The sequence below is a fragment of the Sinocyclocheilus rhinocerous genome, unplaced genomic scaffold, assembly GCF_001515625.1.
Source record: "Sinocyclocheilus rhinocerous isolate Xijiao unplaced genomic scaffold, SAMN03320098_v1.1 scaffold200, whole genome shotgun sequence".
Classification (NCBI taxonomy): domain Eukaryota; kingdom Metazoa; phylum Chordata; class Actinopteri; order Cypriniformes; family Cyprinidae; genus Sinocyclocheilus; species Sinocyclocheilus rhinocerous.
Genome location: NW_015641014.1, coordinates 1651831 through 1671991, shown reverse-complemented (window position 1 = coordinate 1671991; position 20161 = coordinate 1651831). Strand labels below are relative to the sequence as shown.

Sequence of the window (20161 nt, the reverse complement as noted above, 5' to 3'; positions counted from 1 at the left end):
GCTTTTATCCAAAGCGATTTACAAATGAGGACAATAGAAGCAATCAAAACCAACAAAAGAGCAATAATATGCAAGTGCTTTATTAGTATATTATTATAGTGTTATATTTTAATTTCACAAAGAAATGTGCAGCATTTTGTCCAAGCAATAATAAAAGGACACATTTAATTTATAATTTGTCTTAAATCTAATTTTGTTAAAAAAAATTATAATAATCGTGAATCGAATCGAATCGTGAAATCAAAATCGTGAATCGAATCGAATCGTGAGTTGAGTGAATCGTTACATCCCTAATGCAAAGCGAAATTTTCATCAGCTATTACTCCAGTCTTCAGTGTCACACAATCAGAAATCATTCTAATATGCTGATTTGGTGCTCAAGAAACTTTTTTTTATTATTATAAGTGTTGAGCTGCTTATTTTGTGTGTGTGTGTGTGTGTGTGTAAAAACAATCATACATTTGATTCAGGATTCTTTGATGAACAGAAAGTTCAAAAGAACAGCATTTATTTGAAAAATAAATCCTGTCTGTCACTTTAGAATTTAGTGCATCCTTGCTGAATAAAAGTATTAATTTATTTCAAAACAAATCTTGCTGGCCCCAAACTGTTGAGTAGTAGTGTATATTTCATAGTGTGACTGTTTCATATTTTAAACATAATTTATTTTCTTATAGTACTTTGTTTTATTTTGAGACAGAACTAGTCTTCAGCCATTTAAATTTTTTTCTCTTAATTATTTTATTTTTGATAATTAGTGTACTGTGAGAAACATGGGCTTTTAAACATTTTGCACTCGTTCCACTTTTATTGGTTTATGATATGATAAAAGCATGCGTAATAATGTCTGTGAGGTGTGCTTGCACAGAGAGCATGCTGATGCTGGCCAACTACATAGCAACAGCACCTCTGTTGGAAAATCACCAGCTCATAAGTTGTGTGGCCCACTTCTAAGAAGTCTGTTTGCATACAGAGACCGCCTTCATTTTGTTTTCATCATGTAGAAGAAGTTTTTTATGTACCAATGTGCCACATAGAGGTGCGATTTCAAAAGTGGGTCAAGTTCAACCACCAAAGCAATTGTAATCTCCTGTGTGAAGTATGATGAGCTGGTTTGCCAAGGCTTGACTCTGCTACTGCTGCTCTCCACCTCCTGCTGCCTCTTCTTTTGCAGAGCGATGATGAGGCAGCACCACGTGAGCTGCAGTTCTGCTCATGGCCCTCAGGCGTAGCCAGCTCATACACTGGGCTGAAACAAAAGCCTCTCTCGTTCTCTCTAGCTTTCATCTTCTCTTTACCTTAGTTTTTTCACATTTCATGTCTCGCTGTCTCTATTTCTGTCTCCCAGCCTGTCTTGTGTGATACAACGGTATGTTATAAGCTGCAAGTTCACACTGCTGCAGAAAAGGGAAGGGCCTGTGTATCTCCCCCACAAGGCCATCTGTCTCCAGCGCCTTATGCTAAACTCGGGGATATTCCCCTCCCACATTTCTCTCCTTTGCTTTCTCACATGCTAAACACATTTGAACAATATGTAGGTCACCTTAAAAAGAAAATGAAAATGGATCTCAGATGCTTCTCTTTTTTTTTTTTTACAGAAGTTCCCTCTGCGTCCAACTCGATATACCACATTAAATACTCCGGTTATACGGTTTAGCCAGATAACTGAGTCATCGTTGTGAGTGCATACCACTGACTTTCAAGCAACTGCTTGAGTTTCATTCCAGTTGTCCTGCATTTGCCTTTCGCCCTGCATTTGATCCCTTTAACGGACCCCTGTAAATCCATGTAATCTTCTGCAGTAACCTCAAACTGTTTAAAGATTTCTTTTCCCAGTTGACACGATTTGTACTGGGTACACTTGTGTATTTTTAAACTATTTTAAATGTTTTAATTTAAGTTAATTATTTTCTCAAATAATTTTATTAAAAAATGTATTAGATTTTTGCCTGCTAAAAGTTTTGCATTACTGTTAACCCTTCCGGGCTTTGTGCTCCCATCAGAACTTCATGAGCTTTGTTTATAGTCTTCTTGAAGGATGGAAATACTGTAAGTGTTACAGTCGCTTAAAGGCACAATATGTAATTTTCGCCGCTAGAGGGCGCGTATTCAAAATAAACAAAGAGACAAAGGCGTAGTTTGATGACGCCGTGACTGAGTGTGGAATCATGGGAGTTGTCGTCTTCATCCCCACAGCCGATGCAATCCGACGGGGCTCGGGCAGAAACCATGTTCATGGATGAGCTAATGATTTATTAACGTAGTAGAATGAAGCAGGGTGAGGCTGAAAGCCGTCGAAGCGAAACGAGGCCGCTGAATGAGCGTGACACACGGCTCGAAAGCAGCGGAGCTTTTATTATGCCACAGTCGACCGCTTCTGCTCCTTCCGGTCGTGCGTATGTGGGGGGAAAAAAGCAGCGCTGTTTTATCATAGTAGATACATTTGAAAGTTCTGTTATAATGCTACTCTGTGCGGTCGTCACCGGTCTATTAAAACGCACAACATATTAAAGCGTCTTTGGTGTTTCCATGTTTTCTACAAAACAAAACCGGAAATCGAGGGGTTATGACGTCATTGGCAGGCGACACAATGACACTATGGACACGGTCCGTGTCACTAGTTAAAATTATTTATTTCTCTGGATTTAAACATTCTTTTGAAACATTTGAGATAATGTAAGTACACAAGTCAGCAAAATATAACACTGTTCTAGTGGTTTTTGGATATTTTAATAAAAAAATCTTACATATTGTGCCTTTAAGTACAGCCATTCATTTACAGTAAATATATCTACAGTACCTTTCAGAAGTTTGGGATCAGTAAGGTTTTTTTTTCTTTTATTTAGCAAGAATGCATTAAATTGATCAAAAAGAACAGAAGTTTTCTAACACTGTAAAAGTCTCTACTATTTCAAATAAATCCTGTTCTTTTGAACTTTATATTTATCAAATTAAAAGATGTGTTTCCACAACACAAATTATTTTCAACGGATAATAAAAAGAATAAGAAGTTTCTTGAGCAGCAATTTGGCTTTGCCATCACAGGAATGAATTACGTTTTAAAATATATTAAAACAGAAATTGTAATAATATTTCACAATATTATTGTATTTTAAATCATATAAAGGCAGCATTGATGAGCATAAGACACTTCTTTCAAAAACATTTTAAAAATCTTACCAAACTCTTGATCGGTAGTCTATGGCTTTAATTTTTTAATTCCTTTTATGTAACATTATAGTCATTTTACATAGGAAATTAGGCCGCACGGACCCTAACAACAAACATTCACAAAGCATGTGACCTCCATGTGTTCATTGATTAACATTACTGACTGATAGATGAGCGTATGAATGTCCAAACTAACTGTGCGGCCCCTTATAAGCTCCAAGACCGTTGCACTCTATCTCAACCTCCTAAACTACATTTGTCCATTTTAAATTAATTGTTAAACGTATTTCCAGGTCATTTCTGTTTCAGATCCTCTCACTAATCCTAATTCCTTATCTCCCGTCTGAATTGGTATGTGCCCTCACACGTGAGCCGGATTCATGCCAAGAGCTTTATCCTCATACTGGAGTTCAGTGTGCGGGCCGCCTCTCCTCTGGGGAAATGCTCCCACGCTTCGCTGGCCTGGTCCCATAGGCCACAGAGTGCACCGCTGTCTGTTGTCTGTTGTAGGGTGGGGTGCAAAGCAGAGTCCCCCTTCCTCCAACCCACATCATTCAGCACTGAAATTGCTTTCTACAGGGCTTTACTCCATTTCGGCATTGTGTAAATAGTGTTAATTGTACACATGTGAGCGATAATAATGGAAGTTTTAACCCTAACTTAGGGTGAATGCCATCCCTGCTGTGCTTGGCAAAGGCAAACTCACGGCTAAATGTTTCTCATTCCAAAAATGGCAGCTGACTGCACCAAATGTAGGTCAGCTAAGAATCGCCAGTTGAAATGAGTGCATTTTTTAACTGTAGTCAGACACAGACTGCAAAACGGTCACACTGCTGGATTGGGTTTGAGCCAAGCACTTTGTAGTTTCATTGTAGATGATATTATTAGTGCTGCACCATCTACTTTGATTGCAAATGAGGTTTTTGCAAGCAGCAGTATTTCCCCCTTGATGAAACCAAAATTCAGCACACTTATTTTTTTTTTTGTCATCAAAGAAGAGAGAGTGCACACAGAGGTGCTGAAAGCAGTTGGTTATGAGGGTGTTTTGTAAGAAAGGTGACTATAAATCGAGTTAAAGCACTGCAGTTTTTATGTAGCATCTCCTTTTATTTAAGTAATGAAGAAAAAAACGTACCTTCTCTTATCAGCCGCTTTGACACTTATTTATAAATTTAGAAGTTTTCTAAACCGGGCAAATTAAAAAATAGGTGAAATTTCACAACCAAAATCCAGTCATTTCAATAGGACTCTGGGAATTTAAAGTAAGAGAGAAACATTTTCTCAGGCAACTTTCATATCGGTTATTTACACAAATTTGCCACTTTGACCAACAGAATGCTGCTTGTTTTGAAAGTGATTTCTGTGTGAGCTGTGGTTCTTTGCTGATGAAATTTTGCTAATGTGACCATACCTTTATGCTTACAAAAATATGAAATTCTTTTTCAGGATCGCAAGTTGTCCAAGTCAGAGCGGCAGCGTTTTAAAGAGGAAGCCGGAATGTTGAAGGGTCTTCAGCATCCCAACATAGTACGCTTCTACGACTCCTGGGAGTCATCCTTGAAAGGGAGGAAGTATATTGTCCTGGTGACTGAACTCATGACATCTGGGACACTCAAGACGTAAGTGCTCTTATTTATTCTTGTCGGGTTTTTTTAAGCTATCACCTGCTATGATTGACTTGTTTTCTGTGCCCTTGTAGGTATCTAAAACGGTTTAAGGAGATGAAGATCAAAGTCCTGCGCAGCTGGTGCCGGCAGATTCTGAAGGGGCTGCACTTCCTTCATACCAGGTCGCCTCCCATCATCCACCGGGACCTCAAGTGTGACAACATCTTCATCACCGGACCTACCGGATCTGTCAAGATTGGAGACTTGGGCCTGGCTACCCTAAAGAGGACCTCCTTTGCCAAGAGCGTCATAGGTACGGCTAAGTATTTGCAACTGCATTATCGCCTCCAAATCGAAATCCATTCGAATTGTCCAACTCAGATTTGTGGTTGGGGGAAAGGCAAATCCTTCATTCCATGTTTCTTTTTCAAGTTTCTTTTCTTCTTCTGCTTCTTCTCAAAGCGTGTTTTAATGACAGTGGTGAGAAAGCAGACCACAGCGTTTCCCTGAGCGCTCGAACCGCAGCAAACCAGGGCTCCCGCTTTATGGAAGATGTCTCTTGACACCCTCCTTTAGTTCAAACATAGTTTTTGTCTTTTCTTCTGCCACAATTTCAGGTACCTACAGACAGAGTAAGTAGTTGTGGAGCGGTTGTAGGTATTTTGTGACTCGTCTGCAGGGAAACCTGATCTGATCTTGGGATAACACTAGAGCTAGAGCTGAGCCCTGGGCTGGCAGGTACCGTGAGTGATCTTTTGCTCTGGTTCGGAAATTTGTGGTCTGTTTCTTCAGTCAACCATGATTTAATGATGATGATGCTAATGAATCTGTTCATTTTTCCCCCCACAAGGAAATGCTTGTTTTCTTTCAGTGTGTCAGTGTCTGGAGCTCAAAGCCTTAAACTCTCTGCTCATCTCCCTCATACTTTTAGCTTTAAGATCTTTGTGTTTTTTTTTGTTTTGTTTTGGAAGCCTTAGGCTCTAATTTCAGGTCTCCCCTTATTCTACTTTAAGGATTATTTAGTGTACTGCAGTACAGACAGTAAGTACGCAGAAATGAGCCTGGTAAGTCCACCAGTATTATGTGACACATATCAGTCTGAATCATTATCAATATGGGAAGTTTGTCTGTGTGAGACCTTTGTCAATGGGTAACTTGGTTACTAGTTCTCCTGGTGCACAGAACATCACTTTTCAGTAAGCTATGGAGTGTAAAATGTTTGAATTGCTCAACCTTTTCTCTTCACAGGTTAACCCAAAGGTAGGACTTTTTGAAAGGTTTGTTTTCCATAGCTAGTGTTTCGGTTTGGTCTTGTGGTAAAGCATCGGGCCCTCTGACCACGGACTTGTTTTAAACTTGCTGTTTGGGCTAACAACAACAAATATGTTGATTTCTTAAATTTATTCTGTATTGTTTAAAATCACGTGGTCAGTCCAGGCCTTTGAGTGAGTGCTGTGCACTAGTTTGGTTTTTCTCATACACAGTCCTGCCCTTGAAGGTCTTACACGGAGAAACTTGGGCTTATTATCATTGCAGTCTAACTGAGTGCAGTTTCCCCTTCCTCTTTTTTTTTTTTTTTTTACTTTCTATCCCCTTTTTGCTCTTCTTCCCTCTACCTCTCTCTTTTCTCGCAGGTTGTGCCCGAGCAGTCTTCAGCGACAGCATCATCTTCTTCTCACCTCTTCACTGAGAGGGTGTAATAGGGTACTGAGAGAGTTCTGAACCATTCTTTTAATTTAAGGTACCCCTGAGTTCATGGCGCCTGAGATGTATGAGGAGAAGTATGACGAATCGGTGGATGTGTATGCCTTTGGGATGTGTATGCTGGAGATGGCTACTTCTGAGTATCCGTACTCCGAGTGTCAAAATGCAGCTCAGATCTATCGCAGAGTCACCAGCGTAAGTCCACACTTCACCGGCGGAGGAGAGTGTCCCCGCACACTCATCCTCCCTTTGTTTGCTGCACTATTTTAGTCTTTTTACCCCTTTTTTGCCCTCTGTGGGGGTGTTTCCTTTCTGCTTTTTTCTCACACAGTGGTAAGTTGGTTTTTTACCTCTACCAGTAAATGCTGAAGCCTCTCACAAAACCAGTACTGACATGATGTAACCTAATGGTATCAGACAGATTTAGACTTAATTCAAAATGTAGTATTTTTGAGAAAATCCAGCCCCAAGTTAAAGCCATCTCTGCTTTCTACGCCAGTGATTTGATTGTTTCCTGTGCTGTGTTTACAGGGGGTGAAGCCTGGCAGTTTTGACAAAGTGGCTATTCCTGAAGTGAAGGAGATCATTGAGGGTTGCATACGTCAGAATAAAGACGAGAGGTGGGCTGACATTTACCAAGCATGAGAGTTCAGTTGTCGTATTGTCATAAGGTCTAGTTTTCACAACCTGTTTTTCTTTCTTGTCCACTGGAAATTTATGGTAAGGTATTTTTAGTGTTTCATTAGTTACATCACAGTATAATATTGAACAGGCTGTACTTCAATCCTCATTTTCATATGTGTCATATGAAAACCAGTGTCTGATTTTGAGATCTATGTTATTACCACACAATTATTGAAAAATGTCTTTAATCCAGTTTTATCACATGTAAGGTCATAAAATATCTGCAATGTCTTTTACATGCACGTTCTTAACCTGGCTTAAGCCAGCAATACATGTGGTTATGTGGTTACATCAGAATGAGAGGAGAATGAGTTTGAACAAGTTCCCACTGACATTTTGGATGCTTTATTTAACATTTAACATGAAATACTCCCGAGTCAGATAAACAAATGATTATGTTTTGATGTCACTACTGAGGAATAAACTGATTTTTCAAAACATTGCCATATTATCAGTTTGTATGTAAACCAGTAAAACAGACTCACACCATGTCCTAACTACACGCGACGTGACAAGATTCCAGCAACAAGCCATTTGGGTGTCCACACTTGACACGACACCGCGATGTGACAGAATCAATCAAATATCACAGCCAATCAGAAGCGTGTGTGGGCGGGCTCTCTCTGGAAGAACTCTGCAATCACAACGAAATAAGTTTATGGTCTAATTCATAAATATTAAACCTTTTTAACATCATTAAATGTACATACTGTCTGATACCATCTTTGTTATGGAATACGCTTGTTGGTTCGCAGTGAGTTCACAGTTTTAACGTACATCTTTGCTTTTATTTTCAAGATCTAAGGTAAACTATCTGTTGTTGCTTTCAGTATGGCTATAAATGCCACCCAATATGACATTCAAACTCGCATTAGACACATTTAACTTTGAATAAAGCACACAATCAGTACCTGAGATTATCACTGTCATATATTTTGTATGTTGTTGTTCCAGCTGCGACGTGACGGAAATGGAAACAGTTTCTAAAATAGAAATTTCGCGTGTCGCCGTCGCGGCTAGTTAGGACAAAAACTCAGATTAACATGGAAAAAATAGCCTTTGTCGCGGCATGTGTAGTTAGGACACGGTGTCATTGTACGAGTTTTTAAAATTTGGGAATGAAAAAAACATGTTGCAATAAAAAGCCTAATGTGATTATTAAACTTCAAAAAGCTATGAGTAGTACTTCACGTTTCAGAGTAAAAACACAGCACTTTTGTGCATTGCTTGCAGTTTCAGAGCAGTTCGCCATCAAAGAGTACAGCACATTTATTCTGAACAGTTGACTGTTAATGGATAATGACAGTGTTTACTTTATGGTGTTTATATTATAATGTTCTAGATGATATAAGAGTGCACGTTATATTTTCATATTTAATGACCTGCTGGAAGTAGTAAAGCTTAGACATTTCAAAATACAAGACCTGGTGTATTTCGTGCTTGTTTATAATTGAAAGTCCTGCTTTAGACATACAATTGTATATCTGCTTATTATTGGTATTTTTATTACACAATAAGCTGTCTACCCTGTTGTCATTTCACAATAAGCTGTTTGACTTCTCTTGTGGCTTCTCTTTGGGTTGCCCCATCACAGTTAGGAAATACTTATTTATTATATTTAACACATTCAGTACATAGATTCACAAGATGGGCACAATATTCTGTTTATTTCTTGTCTTTAATCAATATATTGATATGTTCTTATTAATTATTGGAACAGGTCTTAAATTAAATTTTTTCTTTTTTTTTAGGTATTGCATCAAGGACCTCCTAAGTCATGCGTTTTTCCAGGAGGAAACTGGGGTTCGTGTAGAGCTGGCTGAGGAGGATGATGGAGAGCTAGTGTCCATAAAGTTGTTGCTGCGCATTGAGGATGTAAAAAAACTTAAAGGGAAATACAAAGAGAATGAAGCCATTGAATTTTCCTTTGACTTGCATAAAGACGTCCCAGATGACGTTGCCCAAGAAATGGTAAAGATACTTGGATTTCTGTTCTGTTACCCAACTACAGATTCAAATCGGTTGATGGTTTGAATCTGTAATTGGTTCATTTTTTGGCCTTTCATGTAATTATCCATATATAGTTATTCTGCAGTCTTTCAGTGCATAAAAACCCCTGAAAGTCTGCAGAATTCCCCCTGGCCTTCTTATAATATTGACCTGTCATTGTCTTTGAAGTTAAATTCTGAGTAATCTTTTTCTTCAAGGTCGATTCGGGCTATGTTTGTGAGGGTGACCACAAGACCATTGCAAAGGCCATAAAGGACAGAGTGTCCCTGATCTCCCGTAAGAGAGAGCAGAGAAAACTTGTGAGAGAGGAACAAGAAAAGAGGAAGATGGTGCAGGAGAATGACCCCTCGCACCTTGGACCGCATAGCGACACCACAGCCAAGCCCCCTGGTCCCGCTCTGGCCTCGGTCATTATGGAGTCTGAAGAACATGAAGCAGACCAGCAACTGCAGCAGCCTGGGGCCTCTGCTTCCAGTTAGTGTTGCAAAATGAGTCGTTTTGCTCTAATAAGATACAAAAAAATGTCAAATGTGTTTGTATGGGAAAATGCTCTGAAAGTCTTATTGTCTCACAACTGTAGGTTTTGTGGACCCTCAAGGTTCAGCGTCTGTCCCTGAGACTCACCCTGCCCAGCCAGGCACATCTTTCAGCACCGTGCAGCCTGATCCACAGCCACAGCACCCCATGACCCATCCACAAAGCATGGTCATTTCCTTTGTATTTTGTTACCTGACCTGGTTTTCAGAGCTAGACATGTTAATCTGAAGAAAAAAAACGTGTTTCTTTGCTTTCTCCACTAAATTGCTTCTCCTCAACAGTCCCAGCACCCAGCCCAGGCCCCTCTGCAGCAGCCGAGAAGTACTTTGACCCCGGGTCCCACCGCTCAGACTGGAACTGTGGCCACACCCCAGGTACACTTCATGTGATCCATAACATGAAGACAGAAACATCTTGCTCTATATATCTGTTGTCTGTTAAACATAAACCAGAGTTAAACATAAACAAGAGTATACATGTACTCCCCTCTTAGGTGATGGGTCAGGCGGCCGCTCTGCCCTCTGCCGTTCAACCTACCGTCCCCTTGCAGTACCATCAGCCACCTCAAGATGGCAGCGCCCCCCCTCCAGGCCCTCAAATCTTACAGGTACAGTATGAAAGGTGCCCTCTGGTTGCTTAATGAATGTTGTGTGTGCTTGCTTTGCGCACAACATCCAACTTCTTGGCAGTTCATACATTAATGCTACTGTTCTTTGCTTATCCATCCTTTTCTTGCATGCTGGCTGCTCTTACATGCTTGTCAGATATGGGCATGTCAAGTCAGCCCTCCTGTTTTCTCACCACCTCCAAATGCTGAACAGCTCTATTTTCTATATCAGGCCCGTCAGGTACTAGTCGTGCCTAACACTGTGGTGTGTGAATTAGCGGTTTGCCAATGTGGGTTTTTAGTGCTGATAATAATATCTACAGTGCAGATGACTGATATAATGCTTTTACATATAATGTGCATTTAAAAATATAGTTTTGTTTTATAGTTTTTACATAATATTTTTTTTAATGTATTTATAATGCTAAACAAAAAAATATTAATTGACAAGTGTGTTGGTAGATGCATAGTTTTCAGTGAAGTTTGAGTAAATGTTGAAAATGTCAGTAATTTAGTGTACTCTACTGTTCGAATATTTGGGGTCGGTATTATTTTTAAAAATGTTTTTGACTGTTTTATGTCTATTTTATTTGATTAAAAATACAGTAAAATCAGAATAATTATTACAATTTAAAATAACTCTTTATATTTGATTCTTTTTTAAATGTAATTCCTGTGTTGTTCCTGTAATGGCGAAGCTGAATTTTCAGCTTCAGATTGCATCCACATTGCATCAGTTTACAACAATGCCTCCCTGTGATTGTGTGTTATGAATTAGGGCTGTCAAAATGGCTGAAAAACTAAATTCGAAATTTTCACTTCAATATTATCTATATTCAAATTTAAAAGGCATAATTTCAGTTAGGGGCAAAAAACCTAACGCCACAAGAGGGGGCATCGTGCAAAATATGGTTTAGTAAAGCAATAAAATAACATGGCTATCTGTGAAAATTTGCATAATGTTTGTTTGCTTAAACAATTATAAACAAAATAGCATCATGTATGCATAGTTTAATACAAAGAGACGAAAGCCAATCACACAGTACTTTTTTCATTTATGGAAAGAAAACAGCCATAATGTCTCGAGACATTTTTTTAAAAGTTAAACTAACATTAATTTTACATGGCTTTCTAAACATGCAGCTCTCTTGTGCAAGATGCGAGTGCAACGGTGATAAATGCGCAAAATATGCGTTCTGTGTGATCGGCCCTGTTTCAGTTTTGACGTAATTAAGATCTCCGCATTGATGTTCTCTTTTCTTGCAATATTTTGAATGAACAACACAGGAGCGCTGCATCTAACTGGATAGGCTAACAAAAACATTAAAAAGCAACGACACTTACATCGTCATTGCATTTCGTGCACCACTGTTAAGGCTGCCTGATGCACACCAAAAATTCGAATGCAACGTTTTTATTTTAAATTATAAATATTTGAATTTTTATTTGACAGCCCTATTATGAATGCTTGTGATTTGGAGTCAATGGCATTCTAAAATTCTAAATCAGTTCTCTATTACAGGCACCACTGACCGTGTCCCAACCGCAGCCAGTAGAGCAGTCACAACCTCAAACATCTCTAGTTCCAGCCTCCACAGAAAGGTGAAACATCTTTTTTATAATTCATGTTTATTAACATTGACATTCCAGTAGAGAGAAGTTGAACTACTGTTGTTTTTGGTGCCCTCAGTGGTCACTCCGATGCTGCTTCTGGTCTGAGCGATGGGAATGAGGGCAGGCATGAGGGGCACTCTATGAAACGACCCCAGAGCCGCTCTGTACGCAGCCATTCACGCCACGAAAAGATGGCCAAGGCCAAGCTCAAGCTCAATGTACTGAATGTAAGCTATGCTCAAATCTAATTTGATTTGTTTTTAATAATGGCATCACATTACATTTTGGTGTATAGTTTACTATAATAACAGTGTGGGGTTATTGATCTGTTTGTTTTTGTAGATTTCTAATATTGGGGACCGAGTCGCTGAATGTCAGCTGGAAACCCATAACAGGAAAATGGTCACATTCAAGTTTGATTTGGATGGAGATAATCCTGTAGAAATTGCTGAAATTATGGTAAACCTTTCTCTTACTTTCACTTTTTTCAGTGGATTGATTGCCAGAGACTTCTTCATTTGAAATTATAATGATATTTATTAAAGTATGTATTGGTTTTTTGTTTGTTAGTTTTTTGCATTTAGCATTTTATGCATTAACATTTTGGCTCTCAATATCCAGGATGTTTAACTTCTTAAAATATTTCATAAAATTTGATTGTAACTTGTGTGTGTGTAACTTCGTTTCAAGATCAAAAGTGATTTTATCTTGGAGAGCGAGCGGGAATCCTTCATAGAGCAGGTTCGAGATGTCATTCAGATGGCAGATCAGAAAGGAAAAGCTCAGAAAAATAGCCAAAATCAGGTATGTTTGATGATTTTTCAGACCATAAGAACAAATGTGAGAAATGATTTGAAGACTACAAATTAAATTTTCCCATTACTTCAGGTAAGCAGTAATTTGGGCCAGCAAGTACCTGAAATTTCAACATCCAGTGTGCCTGGTAAGTGTACTTTGTGGTGATGTTCTTACATTTTATCCGCCCCTGTCTTGCAACTGGTCTCATTTGACATATTTTGCATGTAACAGGTGTGCCACCTAGCGTAGCAGCACAGGTTGTACATTCAGCAGGCCGGCGCTTCATAGTTAGCCCAGTGCCTGAAGCAAGACTTTGTGAGCCGTTTTTTGGACCTCCTTCTGCAAACACATCATTTGAAGACTCTACACCAGGTCTGATTTACACATCCTCAAATAAAAGTGCTTAAACGTGTATATCAAGTAGGGCTGAACGATTTTGGAAAATAATCAAATTGCGATTTTTTTTTTACCAATATTGCGATTGCGATTTAATATGCAATTATTTTTTTTAAAGCTCTTTATGTTCTGTATTATTCAACAAAGACAAGCTATAAATCATTGTACACCGATCTGATCTTCAAGTCGAACACCCCTCTTTACTCTCGCGTGTCACGTGACCGTGTAATCGCAGCCTCTGCGATTGAAAAATCGCGTTATTTCATATCGCGATATTATCGCAAATGCAATTAATCGTTCAGCCCTAATATCAAGTATTTGATATGTTGTGTAATGTTTCATTTGTATTTGCCACGTAATAGCCAATGAAGCTGATATGACAATAAATTTAAATACAACCAACCAATATTAAGACTGATTCCATGTATTCTCACTTCCAGCATCTGATCCCACACCAGCCAGCAGTGTTCAGCAGGACCAAGCTAGCTTTGCACCCGGCTCAGCCCAGATTTCTGTAGTACCACCCACACCTGGAGGTCATGCCCCAGAGACTTCTCAATACCAGAGCACTGTCCCAGCAACCACTGCAACTCTGACAGCAGTCACCACTCAAGTAACCACTCCTACACCATCTACCACTCAGCAAACCAGAACAGGGAGGATGTCTCCTTCTCCAGCCCCAACTGAATCACCAGCTCCACGTCGGCTGTCAATTCCCACCACTTCCCAAACTCCTCAAAATGTTGTGGCTGAGAGCAATGGCTTGGATCAAGCTCAAGCCGGTATCCAACAGGTGCAAGTCGGCCCCTCCTCTGTCCCTGTGACGCAACCATCTGCGACAGGAGATGGTGAGAGTGATGTACAGGGGAAGCCGCCTGGAATTGAAGACATTCATGCTTTAGATCAGAAGCTGCGTTCCCTTTTCAATGACTCCTCCCAGAGCTCCTCCAACCAACCTGATGGATCTGGAGAGACGTCTACATCCTCTCCACCCAACACTATCAGCACTAACACTCCTGGTTTTGTCTCCGGTGCGACGCCTACCAGTTTGTCTCTCAGTTCCAGTGGGAACTTTGCACCTGGTGCTTTTGCCTCTATTGTGACACCTACAAGCTATGCCCAGACACCATCTGCAGATCCGTCCCCACAAAGGCCACAGGTGGGGGAAGTTACTAACTTGCTGATTTAGTGTCTATGTTGGTATTTGGATGACATGATGCTCAATTTTCTTTGGTCTAAATTAATTCATTTATTCAAAATGGCATTCATACCTGTTATTTTATTTTTTATATTAAACTATAATAAAAATCGAATTTAATATTAAACTATTCATAAAAATAAAGCTGAAATAAAATACTAAAAGAAAATTAGAAATGTAGCTTTATTTTAAATTAAAAATAAAGCTACATTGAAATATAATAAAATGACAAAAGCACATAATAAAATTACTAAAACCTATACTAAAACTAAAATACAAAAAAAAAAAACTGTTATAAATATAAATACTATAATAGTGTGTATATATAGTACTAAAATTACACTGATTCATACATGACTTCAATACGCCTCTTCTATGATGTTTTTAACATTTAAAAAAAATTATATATAATTTTTGTTGTAAACAAAACTGCTTATGAATATTTAAAAAAAGAAGACGTGGTGCAACCAACATGCAAGGTAAAAATTTATATCTGCAGACTCTCAAGACAGTAAGTCAAGTGTTAAAATATTACATAATTTAACCTTTTTATGACAGGTTGAATGTCATGTAGTGAAAATAAAAGATTAAGATGTGTAAATATTCGCATGTATTCTAAATGCAAGGAAAATACGTTGTAACTTTTTACTTGCTGGTTATACTACATGACATTTTTCGTGTCATTAAATGTAAACATCTCTTAAAAATGATATGAAAGTGTTTCAAAAACGAATGAAACCATTTTGAATACAAAGAATACATTTTTAAAATCTTAGCGCATGTATTTTTAACTAGATTTTTAATTCCTTTTCTTTACTGTAGACAGTCTTTATTTGTCATTGACCTTTTAAAATGGTACATAGTATTTTACACTCATTTATATTTATACACACATTTTCTTTTACAGACCTCTGTATCTGTAACTCAACCAGATGGACAGACCATCGCTGAGGAGAAAGAGCCAGCAACATCACCACCCAAGAAAGCTTTCAAACTTGGCCGATTTCAGGTGGCTTAATATACTTCTCAGTGTGCACTAGGCATCGGATTTTATGCACTAGGCATTTAGATTTGTACAGCAAGATCATGTACATCCTCGTTCTCCATTTCAGGTTTCTGTGGCCAGTGATCAAGACCCAGGCACTGCTCAAGATCCAGCAGTCATAGTCTCATCTTCCTCCATCACCCCATCTTCAACAACATCATCATCATCCTCTTCCTCATCATCACCATCATCTCTCTCTAGCCCTGAAAACACTGTTCATAAATCTCAGATCCCTCCCAGGGTCAGCCCTGAACCCGTCCCATCTACCACTACAGTCGGCCGCTTTCAGGTGACATCTAGCACTGACATCAAAGTGGGCCACTACTCAGTGACTCCAGCAGAAGGAAAGAGCTCCTCCATAAGCTCTGCTGAGGGACCAGACTCCGCTAAAGAGTCTAAAATGACCCCTTCCAGCGTGTCCATCACGAATCACTACCTCAGCAGTGACAACGACTCGGAACCAGAAGATGAGGGCTTTAAACGAGAGATGAACAAGCTCAGGGAGAGGTACTTGTGTTTTCTGTGAGCTCATTACTGATAACTGTGTATCTTGTGATCACCAATTGAACTTTAATTTTTTTTGCAGACATATGGGTGAGATCCAGGTATTACAGAACAAACAGAAGGAGGAAATCGAGGAACTCTATACACGTCTGGGCAAAATGCCGCCCTCTGTGGTGATCCCTCCAACCGTGGCCATTGCAGCAGGCAGAAGGAGACCCACTAAGGGCAAGGGGACCAGGTCAAGAAGTGGTAGTGGTACTGGTTCTTTTCAACAAGGTATCAGGGCTTAGTGATTTACATCCAACTGTAACATGAGCTTGTGAAAAATTGGCATGATAAATGTAGTTTGGTTTTGTCTAGGGAACAAACAAGCTGTACAGAGTGGAAGTTCAGTCAATCAGTCAGCCACTGGAAAGACTGAAACCATACCAGGCTTAAACGTTCATGTGCAAGGTAGGACTTTCACCATTTTATTTAGAGAATTAGTTTTCTTTGTTTTCTCAAAATGCTCAAGTTTTTCTAATCGGTGAATATTAATTGTGGCATACAGGTACCACAAGTCCAGTGAGAGAAGAGAACGGACAGAGCCATGACCAGGACCAAGCACCTGCTGCTAATCTGCCACACAAGGGCACATTCACAGCTGACCTCCATCAGCTGGTTGATAACTGGGCCAGGGATGCCAAGAACAAGATGCCACAGGTCAAGAAAGGCTCCAAAAAGAACTCTTACTATGCCAGAAAAACTACACTTAATTTTCATTTAGATGTAGATTATCAAAGGATGCGAGATAGTAAGGCTGTAATTGCCTTTTAAAAAACAATAAAAAAATGCATGCCATCTTTCTGCTTAGAAATGTAACATGGTCAAGTGGTTTTGGAATAGAATGTTTATTTTACTTTTTTTTTTTTTTTTTTATAATTTATAATATAATTCAATTTTGTTTTCAAATAAAATATATATTTTAGACTATAATACATTAAAAAAAAACATCTAATATTGCAGACAGTAGCTGTTTCCATCACCCTGTTTTAATGTGCATTTTGAGGTATTGTTAGACTATAATACATTAAAAAAAAAACATCTAAGATTGCAGACAGTAGCTGTTTCCATCACCCTGTTTTAATGTGCATTTTGAAGTATTGTTATACATTAAAAAAAAAACATCTAAGATTGCAGACAGTAGCTGTTTCCATCACCCTGTTTTAATGCGCATTTTGAAGTATTGCATCAGAAACAAGTGATGGAAATGCCAAATTTCAATAAAAGAAAAAAAAAAACTTTAATTTGCAAAACAGTTTTTACACTTGCTTGAGGTGGTTTTTGTCTTGTGCGATAAAGGGTTAATGCGAATAATGGGAGATGGAAAAGCATTTGCCGAATAAATTCCTCCATGTGCATTAAAAAAAAGTCATGTGACTTTGCGCAATGGGATGGCATAACCTGACTAACCAGTGGACCGATCTTGTTGCACAGCATCTGAAATGTTGTTATGGTCATTCTGAAATGCCCGAGCAAAGTCTGTCGTCAAAGTATTTCTGTATTATTGCCTCCCAGAACCGTTACACGACTGCGTTTCCAAACAGCAGGCATCCACGGAAACAATGCCTGCATTCATTGTTTCGTCTGCTTGCTCTGAGACGCAAGTCATTTATTATATATATATATAAAAATTATTATATTCAGTGGCTTCTCCCACTTTTCTTTGTGATATTTAGGGCCAGTTTATCAAGAAGTGACGATTTTGTTTTCTTTGACTTTTCAGATGGAAACGGTGCTTATTCGCAAATATTTAATGCGACATTAAACAATTAAATTCGCAACTTTGGATGGAAACCCGGCTAATGTAGTTTCAAAAACTTATTTTACCCCAATTTTTGAGTGTGTTGGACATTGTTATGCTTATTAGAGTATCTTGCTGTTAGCTTAGCAATATGCTAATGTCACACTTTATTGAAATCATCTGGGAGTCAGACCTCGGCAGGTTTTGGTACAGAGCTTTAGTCTTTGACATAAATCCACCAATGTTAAAGCTGGCATGAAATGAGAATTCTGTCATTTTTGTAAATGCTTGTTATAATTTGTATTGTGAATGATTCATGAATGCAAATGTTTTAACAAAAAAAATGAAATCAGTATTACTTAAAAACTCAATCTGGTGACCTGTGCCAGCCTTCTACAATCATTCAATTTGTTTAAACCCTGCCCCTCCACTATCGACTTCAAGCTTGCATTCATTTTTAAGTGCAATGAATTAAACCAAGTCTCTGCCCTATACTATTTTTCTTTTTCTATAATGCAATCAGATGGGTGACAGTACAGAAAAAAAGATCTGTCGCTATTTCTGTTTCATTGCACCTTTAACAGTGGGCCTGCACAGTGATATACAAAGTAGCTCAGTACATTATAGTGTTATTCAGCATGGCTGTAACATTATATTGACGAATCAAGATTTATTTATATAAGTACTAATCAAAGCCAACTGTCTTCTTCCTCAGATGCCACGTAAATACTCTGCACCAGGTCAGCTTTGTTCCATGGGTGGCCACATGCCAGCCACCATCAACCCTACAGCCGGGCGGAAGGGTTCACTGTGTGTGCCCAATCAGCAGTTAGGCTACACCTGCCCCACCTATAGCATGCCCCAGTGGGCTCAGACAAGCCCGCTGTCATCCACCGCTCCCCCCGCAGGACTACAGCAGGGCTTCCTCATACCCTCAGGAGCTCACCAGTCTGGAAACAGCTGCGGGTCAACCAATCTACGCACCACTCAGGCGAGCTGAAACAGCAGGGTTGGTTCAAGGAAGGGAAAAGCTGTGCCTCGTGGGGTTGAGATTATCGGACCTAGTCCTTTACATGGACGTGTTTTATCCGACAGTTTACATTGGAAAGACTTTCAGGTCCATATAATGTGACTCGGGTTATTCGAATCTGCTATTTAAAGACTGAGATGAATGTGTACATTTGATAAAGAGGCGCAGGAAGGGTTAAACTGGTTTAAGTCGTCTTAAACATAAGATATATAGCCTTATAGTACGGATACCGTCCTTATTGTAATAAAGTCAGGCAGTGAAATACAGGGATGGTGTTGCAGTTTACCTACAGAAGAGTTAGTGGATGAATGGAAAGAGAAGACCACCACCAACACAAGCCTGAACGAGTGTATCCTACATACGAGTCTAGATTGTTGGAAGACGGATAAAGAAGGTAGGAAGGAAGGAATGTTAGGAGTAACGACATTTTAGAGACAAGTATTGGGGGACTTCTGTCCTAATTTGCTTAAGTTGGGCTTTGAAATGAAAGGAAGAGAATGTGCAGTTGAGGGAGATTTAAGCAGGGTTTTATAGCTCTTCGTACTTGTATGTATTTCATAGCATTGTTAATTCGTGGCTTTTTTTTTAATATCATTTATGATGAGCTTACAATAATACAGTGTATCTTATATAGACATTCACCACTACTCCCTGTCCAACCCCTTGTATGTAAGTGGATAGAAAGCTTAATTTGGATGAGAGTGAGCATCCTGTATGAAAGCACATTTCTTCGTCCAATCACATGTTGCTTTCAATTTGAATTAAGCTAGCCTTAAACCACAGGATTATGTCTTCCCCATCTTTAAAATGTCACACAACCATCAAAGCCCTTGCTGTAGTAAATGAAATACTTGATCTTTGTGGTGAAAAGATTTAATATGGTGCATTTGACTGCAGCAACATAGAAGTACAGTATTAAACTACAGCACCTCATTACCAGTTTGTTAAATCACTCCCCCAAACCATTTTTTCTATACCACAAATTGAGTGCCAATCGTTTGCGGAAGTGGCGTCCCGTCACCTCTAAAATGATCCGCTTGACTTCTCTAGAGAAGGTAAATGTTACTGCAATGCAGAAAACACAGCGTTTAAAGGTTTAACCAACCAGGGAGGGTTTATTTGTTACTTTTGATACTTGAGTGCACAGATTTGAATCCTTTGTAATTGACCAAAACCGCATTTAGACCGTTAAAACCGTTGAAATACCACTAATCACAGTCACACGATCCCGTCACATAACTGAAATTCTGAAAACTGCATGGTTTCACAATCCACAACTCACATGTTCCCATAAAAAAACAGCATTAAATTTGTGGGGTCAAAAATTGCTGCTGATGTTTTCTTTCAAAAAGCTTCCATCCAGGGTCCTTTTGTTGATTATCTATGGTTTTGTGTAAAAAAAAAAAATGTATATATATATATATATATTCAAATGCTTAATAAAACATTTTGGTCTTTTCCTCCTCCCACTAC

General features: G+C 38.9%; 1 protein-coding gene across 4 annotated transcripts in view; it reads left to right on the top strand.

The window, feature by feature from the left end:
* The window catches only part of LOC107753584 (serine/threonine-protein kinase WNK1-like), a 25349-nt gene extending 5266 nt beyond the window's left edge, over nucleotides 1-20083 (top strand). Inside the window, exons 3-25 of one of the 4 annotated variants that reach the window (XM_016569771.1) lie at nucleotides 4618-4790; nucleotides 4871-5091; nucleotides 6520-6677; nucleotides 7014-7102; nucleotides 8918-9137; nucleotides 9374-9647; nucleotides 9748-9881; nucleotides 9995-10087; nucleotides 10207-10320; nucleotides 10478-10561; nucleotides 11843-11922; nucleotides 12011-12161; nucleotides 12277-12393; nucleotides 12625-12738; nucleotides 12823-12877; nucleotides 12964-13104; nucleotides 13569-14287; nucleotides 15234-15335; nucleotides 15439-15878; nucleotides 15958-16151; nucleotides 16236-16328; nucleotides 16426-16577; nucleotides 18374-20083. In XM_016569771.1, the coding sequence (XP_016425257.1) occupies nucleotides 4618-4790; nucleotides 4871-5091; nucleotides 6520-6677; nucleotides 7014-7102; nucleotides 8918-9137; nucleotides 9374-9647; nucleotides 9748-9881; nucleotides 9995-10087; nucleotides 10207-10320; nucleotides 10478-10561; nucleotides 11843-11922; nucleotides 12011-12161; nucleotides 12277-12393; nucleotides 12625-12738; nucleotides 12823-12877; nucleotides 12964-13104; nucleotides 13569-14287; nucleotides 15234-15335; nucleotides 15439-15878; nucleotides 15958-16151; nucleotides 16236-16328; nucleotides 16426-16577; nucleotides 18374-18658 (4203 nt within the window). In that variant the 3' untranslated portion in view covers nucleotides 18659-20083. Of the gene's footprint in view, nucleotides 1-4617; nucleotides 4791-4870; nucleotides 5092-6519; nucleotides 6678-7013; nucleotides 7103-8917; nucleotides 9138-9373; nucleotides 9651-9747; nucleotides 9882-9994; nucleotides 10088-10206; nucleotides 10321-10477; nucleotides 10562-11842; nucleotides 11923-12010; nucleotides 12162-12276; nucleotides 12394-12624; nucleotides 12739-12822; nucleotides 12878-12963; nucleotides 13105-13568; nucleotides 14288-15233; nucleotides 15336-15438; nucleotides 15879-15957; nucleotides 16152-16235; nucleotides 16329-16425; nucleotides 16578-18373 lie in introns of all 4 variants that reach the window. The other 3 variants (XM_016569772.1, XM_016569770.1, XM_016569773.1) reach the window with 3 other exon arrangements.
* Nucleotides 20084-20161: the final 78 nt, after the last annotated feature.